The 19198-nt window shown below is 48.2% G+C and overlaps 1 protein-coding gene across 4 annotated transcripts; it reads right to left on the bottom strand.

Moving 5' to 3' along the window:
* Nucleotides 1-1482: 1482 nt before the first annotated feature.
* Nmur1 (neuromedin U receptor 1) lies at nt 1483-10835 on the bottom strand. 4 transcript variants are annotated; one of them, XM_087567584.1, is made up of 4 exons: nt 6880-6954; nt 6386-6598; nt 3915-4770; nt 1483-3580 (listed from the first exon to the last, which is right to left on the bottom strand). In XM_087567584.1, the coding sequence occupies exons 2-4, from the start codon at nt 6467-6469 to the stop codon at nt 3201-3203; spliced, it is 1320 nt and encodes a 439-aa protein (XP_087423710.1). In that variant the 5' UTR covers nt 6470-6598; nt 6880-6954; the 3' UTR covers nt 1483-3200.
* Between the last annotated feature and the right edge of the window lie 8363 nt (nt 10836-19198).

The following is a 19198-nucleotide window of genomic DNA, read 5'->3' on the forward strand; positions in this document are numbered from 1 at the left end:
ACCGTCATGCACAAGTGTTGTGCATGGAGGACAGCCTCAGATGCCATCCTCAGTAATGCCACTTATCACTGGGAACTATGACCCCAGGCATTGTCCCATAGGTTCTGAGGATTAACTTGAGTCGTCACGCTCACAAGGCAGGCGTTTTATGGACTGACCCATCACTTCCGTCCCCATCCCTGTTTTTTTCTTCCACATTTGGTTACTCACATTTTCGAAATTTTCTACAGAGAAGATTTATTATTTGTATAATTGAATAAACAACATATCTGCAGCTGTTGTGGTTGGCCTATTAACCCCACAAAGGCTCGTGTGTTGACTGTTTGGTTCCCAGAGCAACAGTAGCCATTGCTGCTATGTCTGGAAGTGGGGAATTTCAGAATGTAATTGGATCATAAGCATGCTATTGATGGATTCATAAGTTCATGGTAATACTGGAGGGTGATGGAAACTTGTAGAGATAAGGTTAAGTGACAGGAAGTAGGTCACTGAGAGCATCCCCTGGGAGGAAAAAAAAAAGTGTATTTTTTTTTCTGCAGTGTTACTGACTTCTGGCTACTGTGAGTTAAGAAATTCAGTCTCACCATGGCCTTCTCTCTCACCACAGTCAAAATAAAGAAGCCTAGCCTAGCGTTGTGGCTCACACCTTTAATCCCAACACTCCGGAGGCAGAGGCAGGCAGATCTCTAAGAGTTTGAGGGCAGGGGGTTGGGGATTTAGCTCAGTGGTAGAGAGCTTGCCTAGGAAGCACAAGGCCCTGGGTTCGGTCCCCAGCTCCGAAAAAAAGAACCAAAAAAAAAAAAAAAAGAGTTTGAGGGCAGGCTGGTTTATAGAGAGAGTTCCAGGACAGCCAGGGCTACACAGAGAAACACTGTCTTGAAAAACAAGAAAGAAAAAAAAAAGAAAAACAAGAAAGAAAGGAAGGAAGGAAGAAAGAAAGGAAGGAGACCAACTGACTATAGACTGAAAACCTGAGTCAAAAAAAAATCTTATTTATTTGGTTTTCAGTGGAGTTTTATTGGGTAGCCCAGGCTAGCTTCAAACTCCCGATCTTCCAGTTCTCATTTCCCAGGTGCTGGAATTACGGGTGTGTATCTCCGTGCCCAACTCCCTGCCTTTAAGTTGTCTCTGTCATGTAAAACTGACTCATGAAATAACCTTCTACCACCTCTTCCCCTGGACAATGGTGCCCTGGGAAACCCAGGACACCAGTTAGCAGGTTGTCTGCAGGGTCACTGGGCAGCCCCTAGCTATGGACACCAGGTGTCTCAGAACAAGACCCAGCAATTTGCAGCAAGACACAGTCCATCCATTGATGAGGACCTCCATTAATGGGGTTCCTCCTGAGCACCAGGTTGTCCCCGGGATTCAGGATGGCATGAAATGCCAGAGAAGTATTGTCCTTGACCCCATAGTCCCCTTCACAGAACTTCGTGCTCTCACTTGCTTTTCATTGCTGTGATAAAACTGACCAAAGCCACCTTGGTGAGGAAAGGGTTTATTCCACTTACAGGCCATCATCAAAGGAAACTAAGGCAGGAACTGGAGCAGAAGCACTCGGGGGTGGGGGTGGGGTGGAATCTGGTTCTCTGGCTCCCTCGCTCCTCATTGCTCACTTAGCTTGTTTTCTTAGACAACCTGGGACCACCTTCCCAGAAGTGGCACCACCCACCGTGGGTGGGGTCCTGTGACATCAGGTATTAATCATGAAAATGTCTCACATACATGTCCACGGGTCAGTATGATAGATGTAAATCCTCAGCTGATGTTCCTTCTCTCAGGTGACTCTAGTTTCTGTCAAGCTGACACAGATTAACCAACACACCGTCTCTGCACAGCCACTTCTGGTCCTCACGGTAGCTGCTACTTCTTCCAGATATATCCCCTGGCTAACAGGATCTAGCATGTGTTCACCGGGGCAGCCAGGTCAGCCTGTCTGCGGGCTGCCAGGAGTGCACTGCTCATAGGTTGGCCCTGTCTGTTTCAGGACAAGCAAAGGACCTGCCCTTGACAGCTTGGAGCAGGACCATGAGAAGGTCAGAGAGAAAGTGGGGTCTGGGAGTGATGCAGATAAGCCGAAGCCATTGTGGTACACACAGACGACACAGCAAGGTTCCTTCAGAAGGTGACATGGGCGAGCAAGGAACCAAGGCCTCTTAGAGAGCCAGGGTGATTTTCTTGTTGCCACAAAGCAACATGGTGACAAAGGCAGAGATCACATTCAGGTCCCCTGGAACCCCTGCCCACCTGGCAGCTTGATCAGGCCCAGATCTCAGTGCAGAAGGAGTGCCAGGAAAGGTCATGGTGGGAAGACCGTCTTAAGTATAGTGCGAGGGCTGGAGAGCCTATGGAAGTTCAGAAACTACTAGAATGACAGGTAGGTTTCCAATGGAAACATGTATGAGCTTGAGAGGAAAGAGGGATCCCCGGGGGAATAATGGCTAAGCCCTATGTAACTGTGATGGGTTTGGAGGAACATACAGCATATATCTGGTTCAATGTGGGTCTTTTTTTTTTAAGATTTATTTATGTATGTATTTATTATATATACGTACACTGTAGCTGTCTTCAGACACACCAGAAGAGGGCTTCAGATCTCGTTACAGATGGTTGTGAGCTATCATGTGGTTGCTGGGATTTGAACTCAGGACCTCTGGAAGAGCAGTCAGTGCTCTTAACCACTGAGCCCATCAATGTGGGTTTTTCTTTTTTCTTTTCTTTTTTTTTCGGAGCTGGGGACCGAACCCAGGGCCTTGCGCTTGTTAGGCAAGCACTCTACCACTGAGCTAAATCCCCAATCCCGGGTCTTTTTAATATATGGGTGTGTGCTATGTGCCATGTGCATGTGGTAGATGCCTTCAGAAGCCAAGAGAGAGTGTCAGAGGGCCTAGCGCTGAAGTTACAGGTGGTTGTAAGCTGCCATGTGGGTGCTGGGACCTGAACTCGGGTCCTCTGGATGAGCTACAAGCTTTCTTAACTGCAGAGTCACCTTTTCAGGCCTTTAACGCAAGTCTTTGGCAACTGGGGTTCAATTCTCTTTTTCTTGCTGTTTCCCTCAACACTCAAATATGTGGCAGGGCAGAAATCCCTTTCTAAGCTTATCCCAGTAGCCCCCGGAGTGTCTGAGGCCCTCTGGCCCTGTGGGTGAGGCCCCTGGAGTGTCCGAGGCCCTCTGGCCCTGTGGGTGAGGCCACAGGATTTTATTCAGGAGGGTCTGTCTCTTGCTCACACCCTGGATCCCTGTTCTCAGCCAGGGGTACATCCCTGCTGTTCCTGTCACACAGGGTGCTGACTGTGGTCAACCTAAGGTGGCTATGGGAGTCGTGACGCGGTTGGTGGCGATGACAGCACCGTGTCCCAAGGCCCAGGGTTTCCCGGAAGGACTCTCGGAAGCGAGTGGACATGAGGTTGTAGAGCACCGGGTTAGCCGCTGAGCCGAGGTACAAGAAGACACCAGAAGCAAGGTGCACAGACTGGAAGGCCAGGCGCAGGCCGTCAGTCCAATGGGACACCATACTCCACATGAGACGGTCAGCATGGAATGGAACCCAGCAGGTGCCAAATACTATAACCAGAGCAACTGCAAAAACAGAGAAGAGAGCCCGATCTGATCTGTGTCCTGTTTAGAGTTTGCTTCTCCAGCTCACCATCCTCCCATCCTTGAAAAGCAGGCAGGAGAGCCAGGTGGTAGTAATCCCAGCACTTTGGAGGCAGAGGCAGGTGAATCGCTGAGTTCAAAGTCAGCCTGGTCTACATAGCGAGTTCCAGGACAGCCAGAGCCACACAAAGAAACCCCTTCTCAGAAAAACAAAAGCAAAATAACAGGCAAACAAACAAAACCCCCTGGAAGCTCAATTCCTTCCCCAGACTGGGAGTTAGCTCAGTGGAGCTTCCTCCTTAACAGTGGCACTTACTTAGCATCTTGGTCACCTGTCTGCGTTCCCTATCTCGAAGCTGAATACTTCTGTGGGAGGCCTGCCTGGCTGCTGCAGATATCCTGCCCTTGACCTCCTCTTGGAGCAATATCCTCTCCCTCCGCAGCCTCAGCCCAATGAGCAGGTACAGCACACTGATGGTGACCATGGGCAGACAGAAGAAGAGCAGTATGGTCGTCTGTATTACCAACTTGTAGAAGAACTGGGGACGCACCAGCGTACACGTAACTGAATCGGGCACCGGCCCCCGGCAGGGTACATAGAGTGGACTGAGGCCATGTAAGCTGGTGTTGGGCAGAGAGAAGAGAATAGCGAAGACCCAGATGGCTCCCAACATGCGGCGCACATGGGTCCGTGTCATCACAGACTTGGCTTGGAGTGGGTGCACCACGGCCACATAACGCTCCACACTTAGGGCTGTGACATTGAGCACTGAAGCCAGGCAGACAGTCTCCAAAAGCAGTATCCGGAAGTAACAGCCACCTGCACCCAGCTGGAATGGGTAATTGTGCTGCATCTCATAAAGTTCCAGGGGCAAGCCCACCAGGAGCACCAGCAAATCGGACACCGCGAGACTGAAGAGGTAGAAGTTGGTGGGCGTGTGCATTGCCTTCTGGCGCAGGATGACGGTGCAGGTCAACCCGTTGCCCAGAGTGCCCACTACGAAGATCAACAGGTACGTGACACAGATGGGCAAAAATTGTTTTACCTGCTGTGGCCCCAAGTACTTCAGCCTCAGGTCCTCATGAGTAAGGTTCAGGTCCTCAAGGTCAAAGTGCTCCTTGAACTCACTGTCATTGCAGGACAAGAGGCCCGTTGAAGCATTTGGGGAGAGCTGTCCAGGAAAGAAGGAACAATTGAGGCAGGGAGGAGCATGTAGAATAGAGGGGAGAAGAAGCCCAGAAGTCACTTAGGTAATCCCAGCTCTGTCCTAAGTCATGTCAACTGAAAGTGCCACCTGGTAGAGGGCTGATAAGTCACATGCCACTGAGAAAGAAAAGCATCTGCCACCCTCTATAAAGTGCATTTCAACTGCAAAGTACTCGAAGTGCAAACTTTAAAATAATAAAATTGGGGGCTGGAGAAATGACTCAGTGGTTAAGAGCATGAACTGCTCTTCTAGAGGTCCTGAGTTCAAATCCTAGCAACCACATGGTGGCTCAAAACCACCTGTAATGGGATCTGATGTCCTCCTCTCGTATGTCTGAGGACAGCTACAGTGTACTTATATATAATAAAATAAAATCTTTAAAAAAATTGTCTGGGCGGTGGTGGTGCACAGTTTTAATCCCAACACTCGGGAAGCATAGGCAGGCAGGTCTCTGTGAGTTTGAGGCTAGCCTAGGCTACAGAGCAAGTCCCAGGACATCAAGGACTACAGAGGGAGAGAGACCGTGTCTTCAACAACAAACCCAAAACAATAAAAAAAACAACGAAAAGAGTTATCCTCTAGCCTCCATACACAATTGCGTGCGCGCACGCGCGCGCGCGCACACACACACACACACACACACACACACACACACAAATTTTTAAATGTTAAGATTGGACCTTTGCTGAGAATATCAGGAGCTCCTGAAACCTTTGAATAAACGACAGTTTTTTCCAAGAACAGGCTTGGCTATCTCCTTCAGGTGTTTCCCTTTCAAGATAGACTTCAGGACAGCCACTTGGTGTGGGTGCAACAGCAGTATTGCTTGGTCTTTGAAGAGCCAGGATTCCTAAAGTAACTGCCAGGGCAGACCTGACCTTCCCAACTCCAGGTGGAAAGGTCCAGGTATTTAATCCTCAAAAACCATTGACACAGGGCAGACCTGACATGCAGAAAGGTGTGCATGACCTTGGGCTGAAGAGAAAGCCACCGTAGGGGTTAAGTGAAGGAGTTAAAAACTGTACTTTGACCCAAATTTGGTTCTGTTTTCTGTCACCTCAATCATTCCCAGTTTAATTATTTTATATTCTTTGTACCTAGGGTTCTCACTACTCGGAACTCTCAAGGAGAGGAGCTGGGAGTGGGCAGGTGACAGCCCAGGTTCAAGAGAGGTGCCCCGTGCCTAGAGAAAGGGTCAGCAGGCAGCAGGGCCGGGACAACAATCATCAGAAAAAAGAGAAATAAACTGACTGGCTGAGAGGTCTCTCCAACAACCCCCAAGTACCCCACAGAGTGTTTCCACCCATCTCACCCTGAGAGCCGTGCCTGTCAGGGCTCATATCCCGCTCACCTACCATGCCTTCTGCAGGGGAAGTCCTGACTGGGCCCTGGCTCCCACCGACAGATGCTGAACTGAAGCCGACCTGACAGCAGCTGCCCTCCCTGCCTGCCCGTTGCTCCGCCTGTTCACAAAATCGCCACTAGGGGGCAATGCTGACCCCGGAGCTTGGAGCACTTAAGACCATTCACAAGAGACCCTACCTGCATTCAAACCATATTAGGAAGCTGTTGGACTCACCCGAAGCTGAGAATGTCTCCTTTTTCTGGACAACAATCCCATTTTACAGATGAGAAAAAAATGACACTGAGAGAGGAAGTCCATGAGACTTGGGTCTAACGTGCTGTCCCCGCCAACCTGCAGCGTGCTGACTTGAGCGCGACTTGTTCTGTGTCCCGCAATTCTTTCTGACCCACATTTTCAGACACTTTCTTATACGCACCCTTTCAGCCCCTGAAAGTCAGCAGTCCAGAGAGTCTCATCTCCGTGACTCCACGTGTTTACTCACAGGATAGCAATCCCCCTCACCCCCATACCACAGTCTCATTAGGGGTTTCCAGCGCCTCACCCACCCACCCCGTGTCCAGGCACTAGTCTCCTCCAAGGAAATCACCCTCCTCTCTCCTTCCAGCACCTCCTCCCACACCGGTCCTTTTCCTGAGCATTGTCGGGACCCACTTCTTCACTCAAAAGAGAACACAAAAGCCTAGGCAGGGGTCATAGCTGACACTCACCGTCTGCATTTCTGTCTTCAACGTTCTGTCAGCTTCCCAGCATCCCCTCACTCAAGACAATGTCTCTTTTACCCCGCCCCGCTCAATGCCTGGCTTCTTAAGAACTTCATTTGTAAACAAATAGTCCTGGCTAAGGAGATTGTGGGGAACTCAGGGGCACTTGTTCTTCAGAGCCCTTGGGAGAAAGAATTTTGAAAGCTTCCTACTTAGTTGCAGATGGACCAACCGGGACTAGTTCAGTCATGGCAAGGCTCAAAAACCAGCTCACCAAGGCCTCCCAGAGTTCAAGGAGCACTTCTGACTGTGCTCCCACCTCTAGACCCCCCTCCCCACACCTCCCTGTGAGCCTTTTGAAAACGTTCAGACCCCATGAAGGATGGGGAATGACATGGTTCCCTATAGAATGACCTACAGAAGACAGATGGCTCACACCAAATTACATTCCTAGCGCTGGCTGTGCCATTCACTCAGCATCTTCAGCCATCCTGCTAAAGGACAGCCCTGAAAAGAAGGCCCCTCAGTTCTCACGGTAGTAACCTCTGTTTACACTCTGCCCAGGGTCCCGGTCAGGATCCAAGCTTGAGAACACATGGCAGGGTGTTCCGCAGAACCAGTAGCACCTGCTCCTACCTACTCAGCCCTAAGGCAGCCTCTTTGGATTTTGTGGGTGCATATCCATTTCTTGAGCATGGCGGTCGGTGGCTATCAGTGTAGACCAGGCTATGTCAAGTCTTGGTGCATGGGTAGGGCTCCTGGAGCTGAAGTGAGTGCATAGCTCATAGCCCTCCAACTCTTCCTGAGAACCACAGGGCGGGGGGCGGGGGGGGCCTTCCTTAGCTCAGGTCTGAAGTAGAACCCACCTCAGCCTCCAGGCTGACCTCCTCTCCTGCTCCCAATTGCTTATGAATAAAAGAAGGCAAGTAAGCCTGGTAGAGGGCAGTGTTGGCGTACACCTTTAGCCCCAGCACTCGGGAGGCAGAGGCAAGCAGATATCTAGGTTTGAGGCCAGCAGCCTGGTCTGCATAGTGAGTTCCAAGACAGACAAGAGTACACAAAGAACCATATCTTGAAAGATGGGTAGGGAGGGGGAAGGGGGACGGGACAGAACACACGACTAAACAAATGAACAAAACAAAACCCGCACCCCTCTGGAGTTGGAGGGACAGAAAGTGTGACCTTTCCTTCTCTTGGGGCTCAGTGTGTACACTAGGCTCAACTCTACTCGAAGTGGGAGGACATTTGGCATCTCACACTGGGGCAAACAGAAAATGCCAGGATCTCTGTGATCCTGGGACTATATCTCATGGCACTCTGGGCCTGGAGCCAGCTCTAAAAGGCTATCCACAAGGCTCTCTTGGCACCTACTTATCCAGGGCAATATGGCTGACCCTTGAGTCTAAGTCTCTACATACAGCAGACCTCAGGCATATGCATCCTGAATGCCCCTTTTGGGATCTTCTGATACATGAATGCCCAAAGTTACAATCCAGGTCAGATTTTGGAATAAAATCCCACCCCTACCTCCCTACCCCCTCTCCTAGCCCCTTACTCTCATCATTACCTCTTTACCCCACCCCTACCTTCCTACTATGACTCCTTCCTCCCTACCCTCCCCCCAGACCAGGCCTCAGACTTTGTTTGTTCACAGGGATTTTCTGTGTGTGTCTTAGTGCTTCATTTTCTCTTTTAATTTTTTACATTACGCCCAGATAAAAATCCATCCTGGCTCTGTACTCTAGTCATATGGGGTGCGTGGGACTGGGGCTTCTGGCCTTCTGGAGTGGAAGAAAACAGTTGCCTTACCAGATAGGATCCTGTCTCCAGATATCAGATAGCCCAGAGTCAAACAGCCATGCAAGGCTATAGATGTTGATGCTGCCCAGGGGCTTCAAGGTGTCATCAAAGACACCCAAGTCGGAGGGAGTGGTGAATAGCCATGGTGGCATCATGGATCTAATAGGTGTGCTGTCTGTTTGTTTGTTTGGTGTGTGTGTGTGGCTGAGTTGTGGGAGGAGGGGGGCTCTTCCTGACAGGTTTGTGAGGTAAATGAGACCATTTTTCAAAAATGCTCAGGAGAAGCCCAGGAAAGCACCAACCTTCAAGGAACAGAGTAAATTTCTTCTCAGATGTTCAAACTCAGAAGAAACCATTCACAAAACTACAAGGGATAGCCACACCGGAGAACCAGGACGTTAAACCCTTTCCTGGTCCATTCGGACCTATCATGGCCACAATAGCAGACTCACAAGCAGCTTGGTTTCAGTAGCAGACGGCAGTTACTCACTCCTCCCAGCTGCCCTGAAGATGAAGTGTGTGTACAACAGTTTCACACGGTGACGGTGGTGGTGGTGGTGGTGGTGATGGTGGTGGGCGAGATTGGTTTGGTTTTGAGATGGGGGGGTCTCAGGTAATCCCGGCTGAACTCGATGTGTATCCAAAGTGTATGTTACCACGTCCAGTTTGTGGGGTGTTGGGGCTCAACCCAAGGTACCGTGCATGTTAGGCAAGCACTCCACACCCAGCCAGGGTCATGCAAGCCTACAGTCTAACACTCAGGAGAAGCATGGAGATCTCCCTGCGAACCTTAACACTAAGGGCTGAAGATGGGATTCGAATATAATGTTTATCTTCTAAATCGCTTCTGGACTCTACTCTTCAATTCCAACTCTAATCTCCCATTTCTAAAGTGTCGATTTATTTTCTTTTTGTAGTTGTTTGCTTGTGTGTTTTGAACAGGGTCTCTATGTAGTCTTGCCTGTCCTAGAACTTATGTAGGCCAGGCTGTCTTCAAACTTACAGAGATCAACCTGCCTCAGCCTCCCTAGGGGCGGGGATTAAAGACATTTATCGCTACACTTGGCAAGAAGTGACTTTTAATATCTAAAAATAGTTTTTAGATTTATTTATTTTATGTATGAGTGCTTTGCCTTCATGTATGCATTCGCCATATCTACAGAGGCCAGAAAAGGACATAACATTCCAAAACAGGAGGATAGATGTTTCTGAGGCATTCTGAAACTGCTGACCATGTAACCCAGGTTCTCTGTAACAGTAGCAAGTGCTCTAACCACTGAACCCTCTACAGCCCCTATCTTTCCTTTCTTTCTTTTCTCCACTTTTTTTTTAAAGTTAACTGGTTTTTTTTAAATATTTATTTATTATATATGAGTATACTGTAGCTGTCTTCAGACACACCAGAAGAGAGCATCAGATCTCATTACAGATGGTTGTGAGCCACCATGTGGTTGCTGGGATTTGAACTCAGGACCTCAGGAAGAGCAGTCAGTGCTCTTAACCACTGAACCATCTCTCCAGCCCTTTTCTCCACTTTTTATTGCCAGGAACTGAGCACTATATTTTCTAGAAAGCACTCTACCACCAACCTACATCCCAAGCCTTTTCAGTCTCTGTACAGCCCAAGCTGGCCTTGAACTTATGATCTTCCTGTCTCTGTTTCCCAAAAGCTAGAGTGATAAGCACACGCAAGCTTGCCTGTCAAATTGTGTAAGAGCCCAGCCTTTAAAAAAAAAAAAATGGAAGGAAGAGAAAGGGAGAGAGGGAGAGGGGGAGGGGGAAGGAGAGAGAGAGCAGGAAAGAAGAGAGGAGGGGAGAGGAGAGGAGAGGAGGGGAGGGGAGAGGAGAGGAGGGGAGGGGAGAGGAGAGGAGAGGAGAGGAGAGGAGAGGAGAGGAGAGGAGAGGAGAGAATTCCGTAGGCATCTTTACCCATTTTCCCCAGAACTGCCCCTCCTGAGTGTTGTTCCTGGCTCTTCTTCCATGGGCTAGCCTGGTACTTCCTTGCTTGGCCCAGAGGCAGCTCCTGTGTGGAGACAAGCCAGGTTCCCTTTCCTATGGAATTGGGGTGAGAAGTTAGTTTCCTTCAACATTCAGTCTTGGCTCTAGAAGTCCAAGAGCTATAGCATCTTTCATGTTTACAGCATGCTGCTTAGACTTCCTGTGCCTCGGTTGCCTCGTGTGAAAGGTTGGGTGGCAAACGGCTCTACCTCTAGGTTTGTGACTGCGTGTAGACCAGTCATTTCAGAACTGGCAGATAAACGTCAGCACATATCTCAAAAATCTTGCTACATTTCCTGAACACAAAGGAACTGATGGGGGCGGGGGCTTGTTTTGTTTTATTTTAGCCAGGGTCTCATTGTGTAGCTGGCCTGGAACTTGCTATGTAGGCTAGGCTGGCTTGAACTCACAGAGCTCTTTCTCTGGCCTCCTTGTGTTGGGATTAAAAGTGCTTTCTACCACACCAGACAGGAAGTGTGTTTTAATAGTTTTCTTCCAAAGCAAGAAAAGAACCCAAAGGTTTCCCTCTTCGTTCCCAAAGTAGATTGATGTGAGAAGAAGGGTCTGTCAGGAGACTATGGTGAGCAGGAAGAGTGGAGGATGGGAGCCCAGTCACCATCCACATGTAGGACAAAGGCTGCTCTTGACTTGTCTCTGTGGCGTCTCTGTGCTCATAGAAAGTTCTCAAGTGTGTTTATTTGGAGACGCCATAAACAGAGGACGGACTCATGGGGTGCTTTATGAGGCCTTTGTTGGGTCAGCAGGATTACTAGGTCAAACCCATACTCACCCCTCCCATATTGGCAATAGAAAGAATCCCAACCTCACAGGGATCAAGACCCTAAAAGGGCACCAAGTTATGCTGCTCCAGGTGCCATTCATTGCCTGAGGAGGAGGAGGCTCCTCTCCAGCAAAGCTGTGCAGTGAGAGACAGCAGATCTGGTGAGAGCAAGGACTGGCGTGTGGACAGGCCATGTAGTGTCTCTTCCCCTTTTGGACTTCCCTGGACTCCCCTTCACAGGGCTGATGGGAAGAGAATAGGTTGGGGTCTGTCATGATTCCTGTGCAGCTCACAGGCCAGACCTGGCTTCTCTGTGGAGCCTGCGCTTCTTAAGGAAGTCATAGTCTGAAGTGAATAGGACTCCACCCAGCAAGATGGGGCTGTTTGGTTTTCAGTTAAGAAAGAGTGTCAGGGGCCAGCGAAATGCCTCAGTGGTTAAGAGCATTTAAGTACAAATCTGACAACCTGCATTGGATCTGGGGAAGGTGGACCAAGGCCCAGAAGCTTAGGTGTAGGACCCCACAGCCTGAATCAGGCCATGCCCTACTGCAGCTCACTCTGGGACAAGAGAATAAAGAGGCTGCTTGGGCCATGGCCTTACAGCAATGCCTTCAGCCCTGAGTCTATGGTACCTGACTCCTCTGTGCTCTTTGACACATAGGCTATGCTGAACTGAAAAGTTCTCTCCTTTGTTTGGGGAATTGGTCGGGAGACTTCCCCGGGGAAGATTTGCTGAGGCTCCTCCAGACTCTGTCTCTCTGTCTCTCTCTCTGTCTTTCTCTCTCTCACACACACACACACTCTCTCTCTGTCTCTCTCTCTCTCACATACACACACACACACTCAGTCTCTCTGTCTCTTTGTCTCTCTGTCTCTGTCTCTCTGTCTCTGTCTCTCTCTCACACACACACTCTCAGTCTCTCTCTCTCTCACACACACACTCTCTCTCAGTCTCTCTATCTCTTTGTCTCTCTGTCTCTGTCTCTCTGTCTCTCACACACACTCTCTCTCAGTCTCTCTCTCACACACACACTCTCTCACTCTGTCTCTCTCTGTCTCTGTCTCTGTCTCTCTCTCTCTCTCTCACTCTCTGTGTTTGTCTCTCAACCTGGCTTCACTCATGTAGGGCATAACCTGAACTCACTGATTTATTGGCCCAGCCCTTTGTTCCCAGTTGATTTGTTTTATTTTTAAAACTTACTTTTATGTTCATGGGCGTTTTGCCTGCACATATTTCTGTGTACCACATGAGTATGGTACCCAAGGAGGGCAGAAGACTTCAGGTCCTCACAGTAGACAGTTGTGAGCTGTCATATGGGTTTTGGGAATTAAACCTGGGTCCTCTAGAAGAGCAGCCAGTACTCTGTTGATCCATCTCTCCAGCTGTTGCTACTTTTAATGAAGTGCCTATCCAGATTTTTGTTTGTTTTTTGAGACAGGGTCTCACTATGTACCCTTAGTTGGCCTGAAACTCACTATGTCATCAACAAGGCTGGCCTAAAGATCCTTCTGCCTCTGCACTACTTCCCGAGAGCTTGAATTAAAGGCATGCATTAACCACGCCCAACTCTCTCCAGGTTTTAAAGCGTAGCCTCTCCTTCCCTTTAAGGCCCTACTGTGTTTCTATTCTCCAAATATTAGTGTTCCTATACAATGCTTTCCTTCCACTTCAAGGCCCAATCATGGCCTTGAGGCCCTTTCATTCTTTCTAATAACCCTAATTTCTGAAGGGAATTCTGAAGTGCGTGTCAGCTTTCTTTCCAGACTAACCACAGCAACCTCTTTCCATGTGGCATGTGTGCTCCCACTTTTACACACACACACACACATACACACACACACACACACTCACGAGTCAATATTTGTTCCTTCTGTAATACATAGTGGCTATGGTTATGTTTTGGGGCCAGTCTTACTGTGTAGCTCGCTATCCTGGAACTCATGATCTGCCTGTATCAGCCTCCCCAGCACTGAAAGGTTTGTAGGCGTCTGCTATAGGAATGAAAGCTCTTAGAAAATAACAAAAAACGAAAGCAAAACACACCTTACCCTGGGCCTTCTGCAAGGCAGAGAAACTGGGGCGTCAAGAGGGTGGAATCATGGCAAGTCTGCAGCCTAATTATCTTGGGCCATCTCTAAGCCCCGTTAATCACCACACATTGCTTTCCCCTGTAGGTGACCTAATGCCTTTGGGACCATTAGGTCAGTCCTTTGGAATGTACAAACAGTCCAAGCAAAACACCAAGGTAGCATCTGAGGCCTGTGGCTGAGATCCCTCTGCTTTCTGGGACTCAACTACTAGATGTTTCAAACATCGTATCTGGAGAATGTCTTGATTTGTGATTCTTCGTTCTAGTCTTCATCAAATCGTTACTTCGGGATTGTGGTGACCAGAAAGTATTTATTTGGCTCCAGAAAAACCTATCTCGTATCTCCTTTGTGGTGAGGATTGTGATGTGTTTTGTCTGTTCTGAAGATCTATTTTATTTTTAATTATGTGTGTGTGTCTATATAAGTGTCTGCCAGATGTGTGCTTGTGCCCACTGGGACCTGGAAAGAGTTCTGGGTTGTTTTAAAATATGACTTCCCAATGAGAAATCACTCCATGCACTTATAGATTAATAAAGGAAAAATGACAACACATGGCCAGCTCTGGGTAATACACAAAAGGGAAGCAGCCTTGGACAGAAATCCCCTAGCTTACATATCTTTACAGCCCCAAGTTACACTCGCATGGAGCAATTAACCATATTTTACAGGGACAGACGTTTAAGGTTTGGTTGTTCCAGCAGATGGGGAGATTTATAGTGTAAAACATTGTCAGGGTCACCCCAATCAGACCAGGGACCTTTTCCGGGACAGCCGTTACCAGGGTCATCCTGCCTGCCTGGCAGAATTATGCTCTGCCTGGTAATAGGGGCGTGGTTTAATCTAGGGTCCCTGGTAAGAGGGGCGTGGTCTAATCAGGGGCTGTTAGCCAGGCAGAAGCATGCTCCTTTAGCTAAATTTTACATTCGTGTGACTTAATATTTTCTAAGCAAGTTTACTGGTAACCCCTTGCAGCGGCCAATTATTTCATTTCTCTTTCAAGAGCTCCTGGCGCTGGAGTTATAAACAGTTGTGAACCGCTGCCGCCGGTCGCAAGCGCTGGCCCCAAGTGCTGGGAACTGAGCGGGTAAGCGCTCTTAATAGCTGAGGCACCTCTCCAGCCAGAAAACTGTGTTTCTGTGGACACCCGGCTTCAGTTTCCTGCCACTTACTCACCTGTCCAGGCCAAGGCTTTTCTGGATCCTACTGTTAGGTAGGTTTGGGCCACAACCTCCACGAGGTCTCCCCTACAGTGAGGCTTGAGGTCCGGGGTGAGAAACAAGGAGCCCCAAAACAGTTTATATCTTCACTGCTCCCCTTCTCTTTGCCTGACATCTTTGTTTCATGGTGACTGTCCATGACCCAAGGAGATGCAGCATTAGCCCAGGCGGAGAACTGGCTCCTACTTAGTCCTGGCCACCGTCCTAACTGAACGACTTTAAAAGGTGGAGATCAGAATACTCTCTGGGTCAAAACACTCGAGTTCCTTCGCTGCCCCCATTAGCCTAAGTGAGCCACAAGATTTCTCCTGGGGCCTCATTCCTCTCATGTATAAAGCAGGGACGGCCATTTTTGTTCAGCCCTAGGGTAGAGGGCACTTTATTCCCACAGACACCTGGGAACACATGGTCCCTTTAATGAGAAACACGTTGCAGAAACACCTTGCAAGAAGTGCAAATACAAATACCCTTCTGTCCCGGACCATCTGAGAGTAAACCGCTCGCCTGAAGCCCAGGCTACCTAAGTACTTAAGTGCATGTTGCCTGCAAACAGGGCACTTCCTCCACTGAGCTGATACAGCCGGCAACATCAGGACTGCATTGGAACCTCCTAAGCACAGACCCTGTCAAGTTCCGCCATTTGAGCCTACCGGAAGTGAGCCTCGGATCTACCTTCGTCTTTTGTCGCTTTGAAATTTTCTATTAAAAATCTTTGTAAATAAATGTACATACGGGGCTTTCCTACGCCTGCACTTGCTCTAAAATAACACGGAGACATGGTGTTTTTATTAATCAGCTCCTTGCACTATACTGGAGAATATTCTGAGCTATTCTCACCTTAGTCTAACCGGTTAGGCTCCCTACTACCCAGACACATGCTCCATCATCTGCCATCTTGGTCTTCCCCTGGACACTCCAGCTTCATGTGTCCTCTCAGGGCGACTCGCTCTCCTGCTCTCTACCTAGGACCCCCTCACTGGGATCGAAGTCCCACCTTTTTGTCTTCTACCCAGATATTGGCTGATCAGCTCTTTATTAACCAATCTGAGGTGATAGTTTTTACACAACATGGACGGGAAGGTTTTTTTTTTTTTTTAAGATTTATTTATGTATTATATTTGAGAACACTGTAGCTGTCTTCAGACACATCAGAAGAGGGCATCAGATCTCATTACAGATGGCTGTGAGCCACCATGTGGTTTCTGGGAACTAAACTCAGGACCTCTGGAAGAGCAGCCAGTGCTCTTAACCACTGAGCCATCTCTCCAGCCTGAGACAGGAGACTCTTGACAGTGCCAACTTCCAGACTTACTGCCGATCTCTAGGCACAGTAATCAGTGATCGGCATCTGAATATATAGTGCACAGAACCATCCCCCAACAAATATTTCTTTTTAATTGTGTGTATGTGTGTAGGGGAGGGATATGTATGAGTATGCGGGTGCCTGGAGAGGATGGCATTTGGATCCCTTAGAGCTAGATTGCAGGCAATTGTGAGCTGCTTGAAATACTGCTAGGAACTGACCCTCTGCTCTTAGCCACTGGGCCGTCCCCCCAGCCCCTCCCCACTTCCCCTCCTCACTTCTTGTTTCATTCTACCCCAGTTGCTATGGTCTGGGAGAGGAAGCTCAAAACACGAGATAGCACTGTATCATGTCCAGCAGAAAAAGCACCTCACAGCAACTTCCAGTTATAATTTTGTTTTGAACAGGGCCTCATCATGTAGCCCAGGCTGGCCTTTACCTCCTAACTATCCCTTCCAGGGCTGGAATTCCAGACATGTTATACACTTCATGAGTTATCTATTGTTATTGTTAAGGCCTAGGTAAAATGTTAAGGCCTAGGTAAAATGTTAAGGCCTAGGTAAAATGTTAAGGCCTAGGTAAAATGTTAAGGCCTAGGTAACTGTTACCTATCTAACTGCCATTTTGTGTGCTCTTGCTAATGTGATAAGGAAACTTTCTCATATGTTGTTACTGCTGTTACTAGGGAACTTTCTCATGCCCAAGTTGATTGGATATTCTGTTATGTGTTGTGCTTTGGTGTTCTTGGAAACTAATCACAATAGAAGTCAGAACTGCTTGTATAGTCAGCCACAATAAGCCTGGACCCGAACCAATCACCAAGCAGCACTTCCTACACCTATGAATGAGGTTTCATGGTTTCTCGCCTTTATAAACTGCCCCTGGGATAGACCTCAACATAAGGGAGACACCAGCACCAATATAAGAATCTATTTGGAATAAGACTTCCATTTTGAGTAGGGGGTCAAATAAAGTTTAAGTTCCTAAGACCTCCCTAGGAGGTCCTACTTGGCAGAAAGAGATGTGTGAGTGAATAAGTTAAGACATGAATGTGGGGCAAGTCCCCTGCCACAGTGGAATACTCCATCCAATGGGAACAGAATACATGGACAACGAAGATGTGTTCTTGTGAAGTCCTCTATCCATAAATCCTGATTGGTGAAATAACTTGGCACAGATGTTTGTGGATCTCAAGGTTTAAAAGCTCTGTAGGATCCCGGCTCACGGTTGTAGCCAGCCCCCAAGTTTGGTCTATGGCCCTGACCCATTCATTAGTTCTGGGGTGAATTGCTTAATCACTATCCCTGTCTAATGGAGACCAGTGTTCATGTGGTTTGTGGGTGACTCCTGGACCCCAACAGTTACGATGTGAGTAAAATGGTAATTCTAACCCACCATTCCCTCATCTGTTAACTGAGACTGACAATTGTACGAACGTGATGTTGGAATGCAGCCTCTGCTCAGGCCTCCTCGGACACTGCTGGGCACCCAGGGAGACCTTATTTGTGAATTCCAGCAAATCTGGTGGCTACATTTCGCCGTGAACTTCCCACTTACAAGATAGATTTCCATTTTTGCCAAGTGGACTCTTCTTCTCTTCAGAGACCCCCATCTCTACGGGTGGTCTGAGCTCTCCTGGGAGGCCTTGCCTTCGTCTGCCCATCCGAGGTATGAGTAACTCCTCTAATACATTTCTTCTTCCCCCCACAACCCATCTCAATGTCCTCTTGACCCCTGGACTGCACCCCAAACCTAACGACTATAAAGAAAACACTCATTTTGGGAACTTATGGAGGGTTCCGTTTGGGGTTCAATAATAAAGATGCAGAGATCTGTATAGAATTAGACTATTAGCCTGTTTGCTGGGGCAGTCTCTCAGCTACCTATGTAGCTCCACCAGGCCTCCCTGCCCTGCTCCCTTCCCTCTCTCTGTCTCTGCTCAAGCTACCAGCTCTTTATTTGTCAAAAGCCACACTCCTTTCTTGTGCAAAAAAAAAAAATCTATTAGCATAGTGAGTGTCCACGGTTATCTCCTTCCACACCATCTGCAGAAGGGCTACACCCAGCCCAGATCTTAGAGTTGCCTTATGGCCAGATTGAGGGTCATGTGACCTCCCAGAGGGCAGCTTGCTTTTTAACAGGATAATCTCAGAGTCCGGAAGACAAACATTTACCTATCCTGCCAGCACCTGGTGCTGCCAGGCAAGGTAATTAACAACTGAGAATCCCGGGATACATTTTCATAGTAGATACAATATGTGTGGGAGGGTTATCCCTATGACCAAGTGTTTATAATCACCTGGCGTCAGGATTGCATATTCCATTCAAGACAATAACTCATTACTGTGTCTGAGCTCAGTGAATTCCAGCAAATCTGGTGGCTACATTTCGCCGTGAACTTCCCACTTACAAGATAGATTTCCATTTTTGCCAAGTGGACTCTTCTTCTCTTCCCAGAATATAAGGCAATCCCAGAATATAAGAGGCTGAAGATGGAGGGCTAATAAACTTGGTTACTCCGGTTTACAAGACACAGCCAGGCAGTGGTGGTGCACACCTTTAATCCCAGGATGTGGGAGGCAGAGGCAGGTTGCTCTATATAAATTCAAGGTCAACCTGGTCTACAGAGTGAGGAGGACAGCCAAGGCTACACAGAGAAAAGCCATCTTGAAAAACAAAACAAAACAAAACAAACAAAACAACATCAAAACGACAAGAGATGGTGACCTGGCTGGCATTTTCTCTTGCCAACCTGTCCCCCTAACCAGTCTAGGCAGGACAGATAAACTCAAGGCCAGATCTTGTTCACACAAACTTTAAGTCTATAGCTTCCCTTTCTTGGTCTAAACTGACCAATCCTAAATTAGAGGAAGGGAAACCCATTCCAGACTGTCTAAGATCCTTAAAACACCCAGCCCTCAAGGAGACCTAACTTTGACTTCCAATTCTTTCTCTGTCTCTTTGTCTGTGTGTGTGTGTGTGTGTGTGTGTGTGTGTGTGTGTGTGTGTGTGTATTAAACATTTAAAAATAAAAATTTTAGGGCTGGAGAGATGGCTCAGCGGTTAAGAGCACCTGACTGCTCTTCCAGAGGTCCTGAGTTCAAATTCCAGCAACTGCGGGGCTGGGGATTTAGC

This window comes from Rattus norvegicus, chromosome 9, assembly GCF_021556685.1.
Source record: "Rattus norvegicus strain SHRSP/BbbUtx chromosome 9, alternate assembly SHRSP_T2T, whole genome shotgun sequence".
NCBI lineage: Eukaryota > Metazoa > Chordata > Mammalia > Rodentia > Muridae > Rattus > Rattus norvegicus.

What these genes read in the sequence shown, in the direction of transcription:
- Nmur1 (XM_087567584.1), bottom strand. Translation starts at nt 6,469, where the DNA reads ATGGACTTCCTCTCTCAGTGTCATTTTTTTCTCATCTGTAAAATGGGA. An exon ending in GGAGACATTCTCAGCTTCGG is followed by an intron (nt 4,771 to 6,385) that starts GTGAGTCCAACA and finishes TTTCCTGGACAG; the next exon opens with CTCTCCCCAAATGCTTCAAC. An exon ending in ACAGGTGACCAAGATGCTAA is followed by an intron (nt 3,581 to 3,914) that starts GTAAGTGCCACT and finishes CTGTTTTTGCAG; the next exon opens with TTGCTCTGGTTATAGTATTT.